The sequence below is a fragment of the Macaca nemestrina genome, chromosome 6 (assembly GCF_043159975.1).
Source record: "Macaca nemestrina isolate mMacNem1 chromosome 6, mMacNem.hap1, whole genome shotgun sequence".
Taxonomy (NCBI): domain Eukaryota; kingdom Metazoa; phylum Chordata; class Mammalia; order Primates; family Cercopithecidae; genus Macaca; species Macaca nemestrina.
The window spans coordinates 33,880,384-33,896,232 of NC_092130.1; the positions used below are offsets into that span (position 1 = coordinate 33,880,384).

Genomic DNA, 15,849 nt, shown 5'->3' on the forward strand with positions numbered 1-15,849 from the left:
ATTTGACAACTGGAAGGCAAAATTTACAAAATTTATGTTAAATAAAACATGCAAGTTATATCAAATAGGAATCTTTCTAAGCCACAGGAATTTGTATTAGCTTAAAACAATTTTCATATGTTAGACATGAAACCTATAAAGTAAGGATTATCATATAGGTTTTTAAATGTGTGATGTATAAACAAGTGAACTTTAAATAAAATTAAACTTTAACTTCCTTTCATTGTGGACATTACCATGACAGGTTATAAATGGCTTACTAAGGCTATCAGTATGAGAACAATTGCCTGACAGCTGCATAAATGTCAAAAAATGTCATTTACCATTAGCTGCAATTCAAGGCCTTATTATTCTCCCCATTCCTTACTATAATGAAAATAATTTATTCACAGGAAATTTAAAAGAGAGGGAAGAGAAAAATATGTCAATTTCGTAACAGTGGATTAACTCCAATTACGTACAACCTCAAATGTGCTATATAAAAGGTAAAGTATTTGAACCACAATTCTATAAAAATTGGTTATAATATTACAATAAAATAGCTTAAGAATAGCTACTTTGGCAAACAAAATAATTTTTTTTTTTAAATCCCACTCTGTTGTCCAGGCTGGAGTGCAGTGGAACCATCAAAACTCACTGCAGCCTTGACCGTTTGGCTTCAAGCGATTCCCCCACTTTAGATTCCAGAGTAACTGGAACTACAGAAGCACATCACTACTACCAGCTATTTTTTTGTTTTGTTGTAGAGATGGGGGTCTTGCTATATTGTCTAGGGTGGTCTCAAGCAATCCTCCTGCCTCGGCCTCCCAGAGTGCTGGGATTACAGGCATGAATCACCACGCCTGGCTGATAATTAGACTTTTAAAGGCATTTTTTAATAAAATGGAAATCTAGTAGTTAAAACTACATGAAAATGATGCTCTTACTGTGAGAATGACTTTACCTTGAAAACGTTACTTAAGAAAAACAAGAATTTCACCAGAAGTCAATGTTCTTCACAGGTTTTCAAAACTGGTTTTAAAATTAGTTTTAAACCTTCAGTATTCTAACTATCATAATGCTACAAAGACCAGCTGGAGAATTACAAGAACAAGGAAATAAATTCTAATACCATGCTACTGGTACTGCTCTTGCTATCTAATTACAAAGTTCCAATGTGATGTTTTTTTTAAGTATACACAATATACTTAAGAACAGTATAAACAATACAGTGGAAGTCATGAAAGAAAAATGATAAAACCCCATAAACCAAATGTGCTCAAAATGTGAATATAAAATCCACTATATTTAAACCCTTACTTTAAAGATTTCTGCTTTGATGGCCTAGTTAGTCATTGATTTTGCATTCTTTAAATTGGCTGAGAAAGCTTCACTTTAGCAATTTCCTGCCTTTTTTTCTTTAATCTAGTAATGGTATAAAGCCAAACCTGTAATTTAGAGAATTAAGATTTTTATAGTCAAAATAAAATAAAGCTGAATATATTAAATATTAGATTTATTTAATTTAGATGTCATATCTATTTAATTTCTTTTTTTAAATTAACACATTCTGGGCACAATTCTCATCACTTCATAAGGAAAAAAGACTAAAAAAATGTAAAGTACCGGAACTGCGGGAGGCTAAAGTCACCACACAGAGATACCAATTCTTTCCTCACTAGGGAATCCCATAACACTTTGCGTGTCAGTGATTGACAGCTGTCACTGAACTGATTGACAGGCCGCACAGCACAAAACTGTAAAGTCTATCCACTTGTTATAAAACAGAATACATAAAATAGTTATAAAAAAAAGTGTTTAGAAAAAGAAAATCAGTTACAAATGCAAAGATAAATACATTTAATTTGTATAAAAGCAATCATACAAAATCAAACAATCACTTATTTACTTGGTTTTCTTAAATAGGTTATTCTAAAAGTCAAAAGTAGCAAATAATTCATTAACATGACTCTAATTCAACATATAAAATTATGTAGTAGAATTTGATTTTACACATTTCCTCTGAGAAGCATAATCATTTTTTAAGTAAACAGTGAAACAATTCTGGAAAACTCACTTGGAAGCCAAATAAGTTGGATAATTAGGAAGTTTCAGATATTTCTGATAAAAGCTGTTTTAGCTAATACTGTTACTATTTTGAATCAAAGAGACTTCTTCCCAGGAGTAGCATTACTTTCAAACAACATTCCTTAATAGAACTTGTAATATTATAACTTTCTAGAATAAGAGGTAATTGTAAATGTCAAGAATGATTAGGCTCCAGAGGTTATTTTTCTACATTCACAAAGCATACCGGGACACTAAGGAGAGTGGCTGCATGTTTTGATGGTTCACACACCACTGGGGTCATCTCTCTACTACTTTGCCTCCCCAGTGGTAAGCTCCTCTCCACTCCTGACGTTGCTATCAAATGACATTTGGAATTCATTCATCTTTAATAGCTGACCTTTAATTCTGATAAGCAGTAATTTATATGTAAGATATGTTTACTGAAAGATTAGAAAGTCACTAAAATGCTGTCTTTTAGAGGGCAAAAAAGATAAAGAAGCTCTTTGAAATTCAAATATTACCACCTATAAAGAATCCTGAAATCTTAGAAGGCACCACCAAGCAGGCAGTCCTAACAACCCGTTCTGAGTTTACCAGGCATCTTAATATTAATATAATTTAAAGCAAAAGTATATAGTTTAGTGAAGCTACTAAAATAAGCATTACGTAAGTAAAGTGATAGAATACATACATACATAAATAATTATAAAAGCTAAAAGAACAGTCCATGTAGGTCCTATTATTTATGCTGATGGATAAGGTTAGACACATTAACACCAGCACAGTCCTTTCCCATTCACACTCCCATCAATCACACCACTGGAACTAAAACCATCTTACCTTCTCACCTCTGGTCTTCGAATCTTCTTTCTCTTTCTTCCTAGCAGCGGCCACAAACTCATTAAACAAGGCTTCTCGGTCTTTCATCTTTTCAATTGCTTTGAATCTTGAATCTTTAGCATGCTTGGCTGCAAATTCACTAAAAGTTGCTCTGTAACAAAATTACAAGTGTGCTAACTTTGGCAGTTACTTCTGCTTGTATAAAGGCATAGCAGAAGATACCATTTTTCCAACAAGAGTATATGACAAAGAGACACTGGGACTCAACATCTACCTAACAGTGAACACTAGGTTTCAGAAAGGAGTAAAAAGAGGTAAAGAGCAAAAATGTGGTTAAGGGATTTGTATGCTATCAGCATAGAATTAGAATATTTATTATAAAAAAAAAAAAGAGAGATCACAGAGTAAAGAATTTGCATGCCTCAAGAGACAAGAGCTCATCAATTTCTACTCTAAGATGAAGCTGAGTCCTGCCTCCAGCCATAAGAGAAAAAATTTTATTGGATTAGCTGTCTTTCCATACACGACTATAAAACTGGACAGAAGCATATGAGACAACTGACTTCAAGGAGTAGACAACAGAAAGAGTAAGACTGAAATGCCTGAAAGGGAAATTTATGAGGTGCAGAGAGAGCTCAAGTCCAAATAGAGTACCGTAGGCTTAATGAACTGGAGGAAGCAAAGATTAGAGCTTGGGTGAAGAGGAATCTGTAAAGAGAAGGTACCCAAGAAAAATCCGACTTAGCGATTACCCATGAGTCCACAGCTAAGGCCAAGCTGTGTAACAGCAGGGAAAGATCACTCTCTACATCAGGCTACTACAGGATTAAGAACATAGAAGAGATAATAGACAGAGTCAGTAGTATTAAAGGGAGAATAGGAACAGGCCAACAAAGTCCACAAAAGATCCACAAGGAAAACAGAGCTGGAAGGCTAAAAGAAACATATTACACTTTCGGAGATTCACACTAACATAAAGTCAAGCCTAAAGGTGGCAACCAGTAAATGAACTGCCTACTGAAACAAAAACATCCACTTTTCAATGAAAGGTAACAGACTCCACGGTCTCTACATATTAGCCACAAAGTCCAATATTCAATCAAAAATCACTAAATATACAAAGAAATGTGATCCACAGAAAAATTTTTTTGAAGTCAATAGAAACTGAACCCAAGATGTCCAGATGTTGCTATAAGTAGACAATAACTTTAAAATAACTATTACTGGCCAGGTGCAGTGGCTCATGCTTGCAATCCCAGCACTTCAGCGGGGGCAAGGTAGGAGGATCATTTGAGGCCAGGAGTTTCAGACAAGCCTAGGCAACAGAGTGAGACTCCGGCCGGGCATGGTGGCTCATGCCTGTAATCCCCGCTACGTGAGAAGCTGAGGCAAAATAATCTTTTGAACCTGGGAGTCAAAGGCTGCAGTGAGCCGAGATCGTGCCACTGCACTCCAGCCCGGATGACAGAGCAAGGCCTTTTATCAAGAAAACAAAATAAAAAAACATAGCGTGGCCAGGCATGGTGGCTCATGGCTGTAATCTCACCACTTTGGGAGGCCAAGGCAGGTGGATCACTTGAGGTCAGGAGTCCCAATACCAGCATGGCCAACAAGGTGAAACCCTGTCTCTACTAAAAATACAAAAAAAATTAGCTGGGAGTAATGGTGGGCGCCTGTAATCTCAGCTACTCAGGAGGCTGAAGCAGGAGAAAAACCTAGGAGGCAGAGGCTGCAGTGAGCTGAGATCACACCACTGCACTCCAGCCTGGGTGACAGAGCAAGACTCTGTCTCAAACAAAACAAAACAAAACAAAAAAACACCACAGTGAGGCTCTGTCCCTACAAAAAATTTAAAAATTGGTTGGGCATGGTGGCACACGCATATAGTCTCAGCTACTCAGGATGACTGCTTAAGCCCAGGAGTCCGAGGCTACAGTGAGCTGTGACTGAGCCACTGCATACTAGCCTGAACAACACAGCAAGACTCTGCCTCTTAAAAAAAATAACTAAATAAACAAAACTGTTATTATTACCCTGAAAGAATCAAAGAAAAACAGGTTCAAAGAACTGAAAACATGATCTAAAAATGAATGAATAAGGAGTTTCAGCACAGATGCAGAAAATAATAAAAAGAACCTAAAACTAATGAAAAAAATTAACTGGATAGGATTAACATCAGAGTTGACAATAGAATAAAGAGTCAATTATATGAAGTTAGATCACTAACAATTATCTAATCCAAAGAGGAAACAGAAAAAAGACTGAGGTAGGGGAAACAGTCTCAGGGACATGTGAGATAATATCAAACACTAATACATATGTGATTAGAATCCCAAAAGAGGAAAGAATGAAGGAGGGCAGAAAAAGTACTAGCCAAAAACTTCCCAAATTTGATGGAAAACATCAATTTAAAAATTCAAAAAGCTCAGCAAACTCCAAACAGGTTAAATAAAAGGATGAGGCTTATGAGGGCTAATAAAAGGCTAATAAAGCCTTTTTTACGTTTTAAAAAAGAAGTTTCTCCATAAATAAAAGGCATCATAAAGCTTTCATATATTTGGTATATATTTTAAATATTTGAAGTTTTCACAAGTGGCACGATCTTGGCTCACTGCAACCTCTGCCTCCAGGTTCAAGCAATTCTTCTGCCTCAGCCTCCCAAGTAGCTGGGACTACAGGTGCCCACCACCACGCCCGGCTAATTTTTGTATTTTTAGTAGAGATGGGGTTTCACCATACTGGCCAGGCTGGTCTCAAACCCCTGACCTTGTGATCCGCCCACCTCAGACTCCCAAAGTGCTGGGATTACAGGTGTGAGCCACTGTGCCCAGTCAAGAATTTACTCTTATAATTTTTTTTTTTTTTTTTTTTTTTTTTTTTTTTTTTTTTGAGACGGAGTCTCGCTCTGTAGCCCAGGCTGGAGTGCAGTGGCCGGATCTCAGCTCACTGCAAGCTCCGCCTCCCGGGTTCACGCCATTCTCCGGCCTCAGCCTCCTGAGTATCTGGGACTACAGGCGCCCGCCACCTCGCCCGGCTAGTTTTTTGTATTTCTTAGTAGAGACGGGGTTTCACCGTGTTAGCCAGGATGGTCTTGATCTCCTGACCTCGTGATCCGCCCGTCTCGGCCTCCCAAAGTGCTGGGATTACAGGCTTGAGCCACCGTGCCCGGCCTACTCTTATAATTAACAAGCCTATACTTAGCATGGTTTTAGAAGAAAAAAATAAAGATTAGCCCATTCAAAAACTAGTTAGCTATTTAAATGCAAAAATAAAACATTCTCTTATGTGTTACAACAAAGATTATATTTTTAATTATAAACAAAAAACTGGCCAGTTAATCTCAATTTTGAACTTAAAACATCAACTGAAGGTTAAAAATATCCCTCACAGCTAACATTTTTTATTTTATATATATACATATATGTACATATATTTTGAGTTTGAGACGGAGTCTAGCTCTGTCCCTCAGGCTGGAGTGCAGTGGCGTGATCTTGGTTCACTGCAAGCTCCGCCTCCCAGGTTCACGTCATTCTCCTGCCTCAGCCTCCTGAGTAGCTGGGACTACAGGTGCCACCATGCCCGGCTAATTTTTTTGTATTTTTTGTAGAGATTGGGTTTCACCATCTTAGTCAGGGTGGTCTCGATCTCCTGACCCCATGATCCACCCGCCTCGGCCTCCCAAAGTGCTGGGATTACAGGTGTGAGTCACCACACCCAACCAGCATTTATTATTTTTAAGCTTTGCTGACCAAGGCTAGATTCTAACAATCTTTTGTATGCAACCAATACTAATCATAATATCTAACGTTAATTCAACATTTTTAACAAAGAATATATTGCAAATCTGGTTTGAACAATAGATACATAACAATAATAAAATGGCATGGTAAAATAAAAATGTATATTCCAGAAAACGGATCATATGTAGTCCATTAAATGTTTTATTTTCATGATAAATTAAGCACTTCACTTTATAATTTTAAGATAGAAAAAGCAAGTATAGGTTGGGCATCCCAAATTTGAAATCCAAATGCTCCAAAATCCGAAACTTACTTAGTGCCAACAAGACATTCAATTCTGATTTTTGAATTTGGGATGCTCAGCCAGTAAGTATAATACAAATATTCCAAAGTTAAAAAAAAAAAAAAAAATCTGAAATCCAAAAGACTTCTGGTCTAAAGCATTTGGGATAAGAGATAATCAACCTGCATTGCTATGATTAAAGAATAAACTATGATTAAAGAAAAAACCTTTCAAAAAGTGGAAAATCAATATGTAAAGTGATAACTGAATTATTTTAGACTTACTTCTATCACTTATAGGTAACAGGTAAAATACCTGACACTTTTTATGAGAAAAGACTAAAGTGAACCTTTAGCATTAGATTCCCATGGAGATGTTTTCTTATGACTTGTTTCTTAATTGTGAAAAACTACTTTAAAACAAACAGGATAAAAAATATTTTGGAGGGAAGTGGGTAACGGTTAGTGGTGGGTGACAGGGAGATAGTAGTGACAAGAAACCGACCACGGGAGGTATGACTTAAATTTTCATTAAAAAGAAAAAAGACATACAAGACACACGCACTGTTCAGTAATTTCCCCCTTTCTTTCCCGTAGGAACAAACTCTGGTGCTCTATATTTACTAGCTCTACTAAAAGGTTCTGCAATATTTCTCCCACTTAAAAAAAAAAAATTAGGCCAACAGACAATATTTTCTCATATTAAAGTTTTTCCTCCTTGCATTCTTCTAGGACTAAAAATGGTCTTAATTTATATGCCAGAGTTGGATATATCAATATAACAATACAGGACAATGCCCTTAGTGCCTGATCGTTTCATTTTATGAAGTAACCTGCGTAGTACAGATCACTTCAACAATTCTACCTGCCTGAAAAGAACACCAGTAGAGTACTATGATATGGTAAGACTTAGTCAGATCTACTAAAGGGAAACCTCTTTGGAGTTTCAATTATTCATAGACCCATATGGAGTTTTAATATATTCTGCTGAATGATTTGGAAATAAGCTGCAGACATCTTAAGACTTCACTTAGAAATATTTCAACATGCAACTCCTGAGAGTAAAGTCTTTTTCCTCCATAATCACAATAGCCAAGAACATTACTATTTCTCTAATAACATCGAATATCCAATTCTTACCAAGTGTCCTCAATTGCCCCCCACACCCCGCCAAAAGTCTTTTATAACACAGACTCAACTATTTTGACCCATGATTTCACTCATTCTTTTGACTCAGAAATAACTCAGGGACTCCCTGGAAAGTCTGAACCTCTATTACCCCTGAAGAATATTACATTCTTAATATCACAAACACTCTATTAGCTTTTATTTCTAAAACTTAAATACCATATTTCAAATATAAAACTGTAATACTAAACATACCTTCTTAAACAACATCACTCCTACCTCCACAGACAAAATTAACTATTTATATAAGATGAACCTTTATAGTAAGTGCCATTTAACCAGAGACTCCATGATTCTACTCGACAGTTTTAGAATACTGAAGTATTCACAGTAACCTAACACCATTACTCTTACGTCTAAGTCATAAATAAGAGCAATTCCCCCTGCCTATACAATTCTGTGCAACACTGAAATCTAGTTGAAATCCCAGCTTCACTTGGGTGAGCTACCTAATTTGCTTATCTCATGTAAAAACAGGTATCACATAAATACCTAAATCAAACTACCTGTGCTGAAGACTGAATATCTGTATGCATATATAAAAAACTGTATGCTTTCAGTCATGTTTACATGTATGTATAAATGCAGACATACATGTTTTAAAGTGCAAATAAGCACATAAGATATCCAGTAACTATTATTATAAAGTTAGGCAAATAAATTTAAAATGTCTCACTGTCTTTAGCCCATTATATGTATTTAATACATATTATCAATCAACTGAAAATGTCAGACACAACCATTTCTAGACACTTAGAAAATTTTGAAACTGAAGTGGTAAAAGGTCCTTTACCACTTCAATTTAATCAAAATAATGTTCTTCCTCTGCAACTTAGTATGTATAAATCTTTACAAAGATGGGGCACAGATTTTCTATCATATACTAGTTTCTAAAGAACTTATTCCCCCAGGGAAGCACTTAAATCAAAGGTATCTTTCTTAGAGCATTTAGGATTCCTCTAAAGGAAACAAGAAATAAAGATTAGAAATTTTGGCAAAAACCGATAATCAAATAAAGAGCTTCTAGTGCCCAAACAGCCAAAAAATATGTATTTTTTTCATTTTTAAAAACTGATCTTAGGAGAAAATAAATACACTTTGATATTTAAGGGAAACAAACCACATACCTTGGATTAAATTTTGCTTCTTCCATCATTTTTTTGAAATCTTCCTTGGCTTGCATTATTTTATTTTTCTTTTCCCTGCGTTCTTCCTCTGCCCTGGTCTTTACATACTGATCAAACACCTATTACAAAAATCAACAAATTTGACAAGTCAATCTTTCATATAGGTAATTTAACTACCAAATTATTGGACAATGTCTTTGTCCAAACTATACCAGGAAAAATATATTAACTGTAGATAATTATACACAGATAATCTATACCAAGTTTCACTGTAAAGTTTCATTGAAATATTACACAAGCATACAGCTCTCTACTTAAAGGGCTTCAAGAACGAAAGAAAACAGCAAAAACCCTCTTTAATTTTTTTCCAGATTATAAATTAAATACATGATTATTATAAACATTTCAAGAAATTCAGAAATGCGTAAGAGAAATCACAGTCTTCCCAAATCCCTTTTAGAAAGAAATATCAATGGTATGGAATCTGTAGTATATTTTATTTCTGTGCTTCTCTTAAGACCTAAGTATTTTCACTACAATGTAATCATGCTTTTCATTTATTCTATATTTCCCCCACTTAATAATAGTCAAGATAATGAACTGATCATCTATTTACCGCCTACTTCACACCCTATAAAATGACAGAAGAACTTCTTTTTTAAGTAACAAACCAACAATAATAAGGAATTGAGAAAAAAAACCCCAGCAACTTGCAAAGCTGATGGGACAAGCGGAAAAGGACACGTGACAGATATGAGAGCACTCAACATAACCTAGCAGTCAAGAAAAACAAAAAGGCAACTCAAGTTTTTTTTTCTGAAACCAGAATCTCCTCAAACAACTCAAGAATACATAGCATCAAATATCTATGGAGGTGAGGATGGGGTATAGCTAAAATAAGGAGTATCTTAAGGATGAAAAGCTATTTAGTAAGTTGTTAAATTGCTAGATTCCCTCACCAACTTAATGTTTCTGGGCACTACCACTTCTGAATGTAAAAGGCAAGTGACTATTCTAAAGCAAACAATTAGCAAACTATGGCCTATGGGTTGTTTTTATACAGCGCAAGTATAGTTTTTACATTTTTTAAAGGGTTGAGGGGAAAAATAGAAAATTTCATGACACATGAAAACTAAATAAAATTCAAACGACAGTATCCATAAATAAAGCTTTAACTGAACAGCAATGCTTAGACCCTTACGTATGTCTATAGGTACCTGACACTTAAACAGCAGTTACACAGTTACAATAGAGACCACATGGCCCACAAAGCCTAAAATACAAATTATCTGACTTAAAAATTTGCTGACCACCTGCTCTAGAAAATAAAAGAGTGTCTTTGAACTGGGGGAACCTGAATTGGGAGCGAATAAGGCAAACCAAACTAAAAACATGGAGATCAACCAAACACATACCAAATACTAAGAAAGTTTTCTCAGATCCAAAGCAGAGAGATCTGTGCCCTCCAGCCAGGAGAGTAGGTCTTTATTGGGAATCTGACCAGCCTAAAACAATGGACTCCAGGGGTTCTCAACAAACCAGCCTAACTCACCCTACAGCATGTTTCTCAACCTTGGCACACTGATGTTTTCAGCAAGATGTATACCAGCATCCCTGGCCACTAGCCACTAGATCCCAGCAGCACTCCCTTCAATTGTGACAAAAATGTCTCCTGGGGGCAAAACTGCTTGTGGTTGAGAACCACCACTCTGCAGCATAGCCCCAAAGCACGAGGGCCCACCTAGACACTAAGAACACCCAAACAGGCCAGGCGGTGGCTCACACCTGTAAGTCCCAGCACTCTGGGAGGGCAAGGCAGGAGGATCGTTCTCGCTCAGGAGTTCAAGACCAGCCTGGGCAACATGGCAAAATCCCATCTAAAGAGAACAAACTTAGTGGAATCAGAAACTATACAGAAAAATAAAAACTTAAAAGAAAAAAATGTTCCTAAACAACCTCACAGAGCTAAGATAATGCACCCATAAGGTAAGAAAAACCTCAAAAAACATAAAAGAACTCCGAGAAATTAAAAGACACAATAAATTTTAAAAATCTAAATACTTGGTTGATAAAGGCAAGGAAATTATTTAAAAAGTTAAATAAAAAGATAACGGTAATTAACAGGAAAGCGAAAAAACTTAAGGACCAATCCACAAAAGCAAATTCAAATTCTGTCCCAGAATGAAAAAACAGAGAAAAATTAACACAAGAGAATTTCCCATAACTAAAAGAGTTGTGTTTCCCATTGAAAAGGTCAGCCAAGTGCCCAGCACAACAGACCCTTCCTCTAGGAAAAACACCACTATGGCATTTCAGAATACTAAGGACTAAGAGAGCTACATACTTAGAGGGAAAAAAAAAAAAACAGATTCTCATATAAAGGAACACGAATGGCTTCAAAAACAATGAACACTAGAAGCAGAGCAATGCCTTTAGCTGGCCAAACAATTCCAAATAAGGGTACAACAAAGGTTTTTCCAAGTATGTTAGGCCTCAAATGAATTTTCCCTGCACATTCTCTCAAGAAGCTACAAAAAGGAAAAGACTTACTATGTAGGGAACAGGTCTACGAACATCTTTGTAACAAGTACAACAAAATGTTCCAAAATACCTTCGACATCTTCCCAAGTCAATCCATGTATGTCTACCAATCTTCATCTACTGGGGGTCTTGGAACATATCCTCCACAGATGAGGGGGGACTTGGAACATATCCTCCACAGATGACTGTATCTATGATTACCTGACCAGTCCCCTGCTAGACATATAAGTCATCTTCAATTTCCTCTAAGTATAGCACTGCAGAAAACCTTTTGAAAGTACTTGCATGCTGAAGAGAGGGAGAAAGGTGTTTCCAACTCTTTTCTCAGTATATACTTACTTTTAAATAAAAGTATTAAATGACACATAAAATTCAAGGGAATTTATATTCACTTTCCTTTGAGAATCTAGAAAGAACTTCATATTCCCTCTGCTGTGCTACCCTAGACCAAGGTTAGGAATCACTCTCTAAGATAAAAATCTCATAAAAAATTAGGGGTTGTGTTATGCTTCCAAGTTGCTCCTAATTATTTGTGTCATGCTTCCCAATACACTTGGCCTTATGTTCCCTATGTTAAGTGGTTATTTTCTCATAACCTCAACTCATGAGCAAAATTTCATAATAAATACAATGAAAATGAGTAAATTTTAAAAATAATTGTTAAGTTCACTTTTATAGGCATGAACAAAAATGTATATTAAAGGGCTATGCCCTTTAAGCCTTCAAGGCAGCTCTGGAGCTCTGGAGTGCTTGCAATGTTCCATTTTTTTGAACATGATATATTCATTTTGTGAAATTTCACTTATGGTTTTATCTTTTCTATATGTTTCAAAATACGTTTACTAAAAATGTCTCCATTATTTGATTCTCATATTTTTAATTTCACAATGATTCAATGACAAATTATTCAGTAACAGTGGCCTAGATGGTTGACAATTCCGAGTAATCGTGTTGGTAACACAGTACCATACTGTAATACTGTCAATATTAAAAAGCTCTGAATAACAAACGAGGTATCAAAAAGTTTATTTTGGTGTTTTCTCTTGGAGTTCAAGGGCAGGGCTTTATTTTTTTTAACTGACAAATAATAATTGTACATATGCATGGGGTTACTGTGTTTCAATATATGTACAATCGAAACGTGTTTAAATACATATCATGTAGAGTGATGAGATCAAGATAATTAGCATATCCATCTCAAACATTTATCATTTGTGTTGGAAAAACGTTCAATATCCTCCTTCTGGCTCTTCAAAACTACTTATTACTGTTAATCAGTCATCCTACAGTGCTACAGAACCCCAGGACTTATTCTTCCTATCTAGTTTTAATTATATATGCTTTAACAAATCTCTTCCTATCCTCCGAGTTCTCCCTACCCTTCTCAGCCTCCAGTAGCCTCTGTTCTACTTTTTACTTCTACTACATCAACTTTGTTTTGTTTCCACGAGTGAAAACATAGGATGTTTATCTTCCTGTTCTTGGCTTATTTCATTTAACATGACTTCCAGTTCCATCTATGTTGCTGCAAATGACAGGATTTCATTCTTTTTTGTGGCTGAAACCCCATTTTCTCTTTCCAGTCATCTGTTATTGGACACCCAGGTTGATTCTGTATCTTGGCTACTGTGAACAGTGCTACAATAAACATGTGGGTACTGGTATCTCTTCAATACAATGATTTCTTTTCCTTTCAATACATACCTGGTAGGGGGATTGCTGGATCATATCATTGCTCTGTTTGTAGTTTTTCGAGGAACCTCCATACTGTTTTCCATAATGGATATACTAGTTTAAATTCTAACCAACAGTATATAAAGAGTTCCCTTTTCTGAGTATCCTCACCAGTATTTGTTATTTTTTCCTCTTTTATATAAGCCTTCCTAACTGGAGTGAGACACCTCACTGCTCTTTTGATTTGCATTTCCCCAATGATTAGTGATGTTGAGTATTTTTTCATATATTTAGTGGCCATTTGTATGTTTTGAGAAATGTCTGTTCAGATCATCTGCCCATTTGTTAAGATTTTTTTTTTTCTGTTGAGATGACTGAGCTCCTCGTACATTTTGGACATTCAATTCCCTGTCAAATAAGTAGTTAGCAAATATTTTCTCCCATTCTGTAGGATGTCTTCACTGTTGTTTCCCTTGCTATGGAGAATTGTTTTGATATAACCCCATTTGTTTATTCTTGCTTGTGCTTTTAAGGTCTTATTTGTAAAACCTTTTCCCAACCAATGTCTGGAATCATTTCCTCGATGGTTTTTTCTAGTAGTTTTCTCATTTCAGTTCATACAATTAGGTCTTTGATCTATTTTGAGTTGATTTTCAAATACGGTAAGAGGTGGGGTTCTAATTTCATTTCTTCTGCATATAGATTTCCAGTTTTCCCAGTATCACTTAATGAAGAGACTGTTCTTTCCACAGTGAGTGTTCTTGGCACCTTTGTCAAAATAAGTTGGTTATAAATACATGGATTAATTTCTGAGTTCCCTATTCTGTTCCTTTGGTCTGTGTGTTTTTATGACAGTACCATACTGTTTTAGTTACTACAGCTTTCTAGCACATTCTGAAGTCTGGTACTACGATACCTCCAGCTTTGTTCTTTTTGCTTGGGATTGCTTTGGCTATTTTGTCTTTTTTGGTTTCACAAAAATTTTAGGAACTTTTTTTTTTTTGAAACAGGGTCTCATTCTGTTGCCCTGGCTGGAGTGCAGTAGCAGTCATAGCTCCCTGTAACCTCAAATTCCTGGATCAAGTGATCCTCACGCCTTAGTCTCCCAAGCAGCTTGGACTACAGGTGCACGATACCACACCCAGCTAGTGCTTGTATTTTTTTGTAGAGAAATCTCGCTATGACAGTCTCAAACTCCTGGCCTCAAGTGATCTCCTGCCTTGGTTTTCTAAAGTGGTGGGATTACAGGCGTGAGCCACCTTGCCTAGCCAGATTTTTTCTTCCAGTGACATTGTTTAGAATGTCACTCGTACTTTGATAGAGACTGCACTGAATCTGTAGATTGCTTTGGGGAGTACTGCCACTTTAACAATATTAATTACTCTGATCCATGAGCTTGGGATGTCTTTCCCTTTGTATCCTGTTCAGTTTCTTTCATCAGGGTCTTAAAGTTTTCCTTATGGGGGTCTTTCACCTGTTTGGTTAAATTTATTCTTAGTTATCTTATTTATTCGGTACTACTGTAAATGGGATTGCTTTCCTGATTTTTCAGCTAGTTCACTGTGTACAGAAACACTATTGTATTGGATATTTAGTATCCTGTAATTTTATTGAATCAGTTTAGCAGGTTTTTTTTTTTTTTCGAGAGAGTCTTGCTGTCACCCAGGGTGGAGTGCAATGGCACAATCTCGGTTCACTGCAACCTCCATTTCCTGACTCAAGCAATTCTCGTGCCTCAGCCACCTAAGTAGCTGGGATGAAAGGCATGCGCCATCATGCCTGGCTAATTTTTCCATTTTTAGTAGAGATATTTTTAGTAGAGATGAGGTTTCGCCATGTTGGCCAGGCTGGTCTTGAACTCCTGACCTCATGTGATCCACCTGCCTTGGCCTCCTAAAGTGCTGGGATTACAGGCATGAGCCTCCACGCCCAGACTGAATTTATCAGTTCTAAGAGATTTTTGGTAGCATCTTTAGGTTTTTCTATAGGTAAGATCCTGTCATCTGCAAAAAGAAACAAGTTGACTTCTTCCTTTCCAATTTGGATACCCTCTATTTCTTTATCTTGCCTAATTGCTCTGGCTAAGACTTCCAGTACTATGTTGAGTAAGAGTGGTGAGAGTGGGTATCCTGTCTTGTCTCTTTCCAGTTCTTAGAGGAAAAGCTTTTAAAATGTTTATTTTGAAATAAGAGAGAACTTATTTTAAAGTGTTATTAGCATAACTACTATCTATGTCAGAACCTAGTAGCATCCTATATGGCAATGGTCTAGTTTTTGTGAAAAATGGTTTTCAATTAAAATTTGTCATAACAAACAAAAACATTTCAGACCCCTTAAGTGACCTTTATCAAAGGAAAATTCTAAGTTAAAATTTATGGTTACAATTATATAAAATATATCTTTTATAA

At 36.1% G+C, this 15,849-nt stretch overlaps 1 protein-coding gene across 12 annotated transcripts in view; it reads right to left on the minus strand.

Annotated features, from left to right (window-relative positions):
* The window catches only part of LOC105466921 (transcription elongation regulator 1), a 64,063-nt gene that overhangs the window by 9,892 nt on the left and 38,322 nt on the right, over window positions 1-15,849 (minus strand). For all 12 annotated transcript variants that reach the window (XR_011624604.1, XR_011624603.1, XR_011624602.1 and 9 more), the window contains 2 exons: window positions 9,227-9,345; window positions 2,890-3,040 (listed from right to left, as the gene is read on the minus strand). Coding sequence is in view for 8 of the 12 variants with exons in the window: in XM_011716141.3 (XP_011714443.2) it covers window positions 2,890-3,040; window positions 9,227-9,345 (270 nt within the window). In the remaining 4 variants the exon portion in view is untranslated. The remainder of the gene's footprint in view (window positions 1-2,889; window positions 3,041-9,226; window positions 9,346-15,849) is intronic.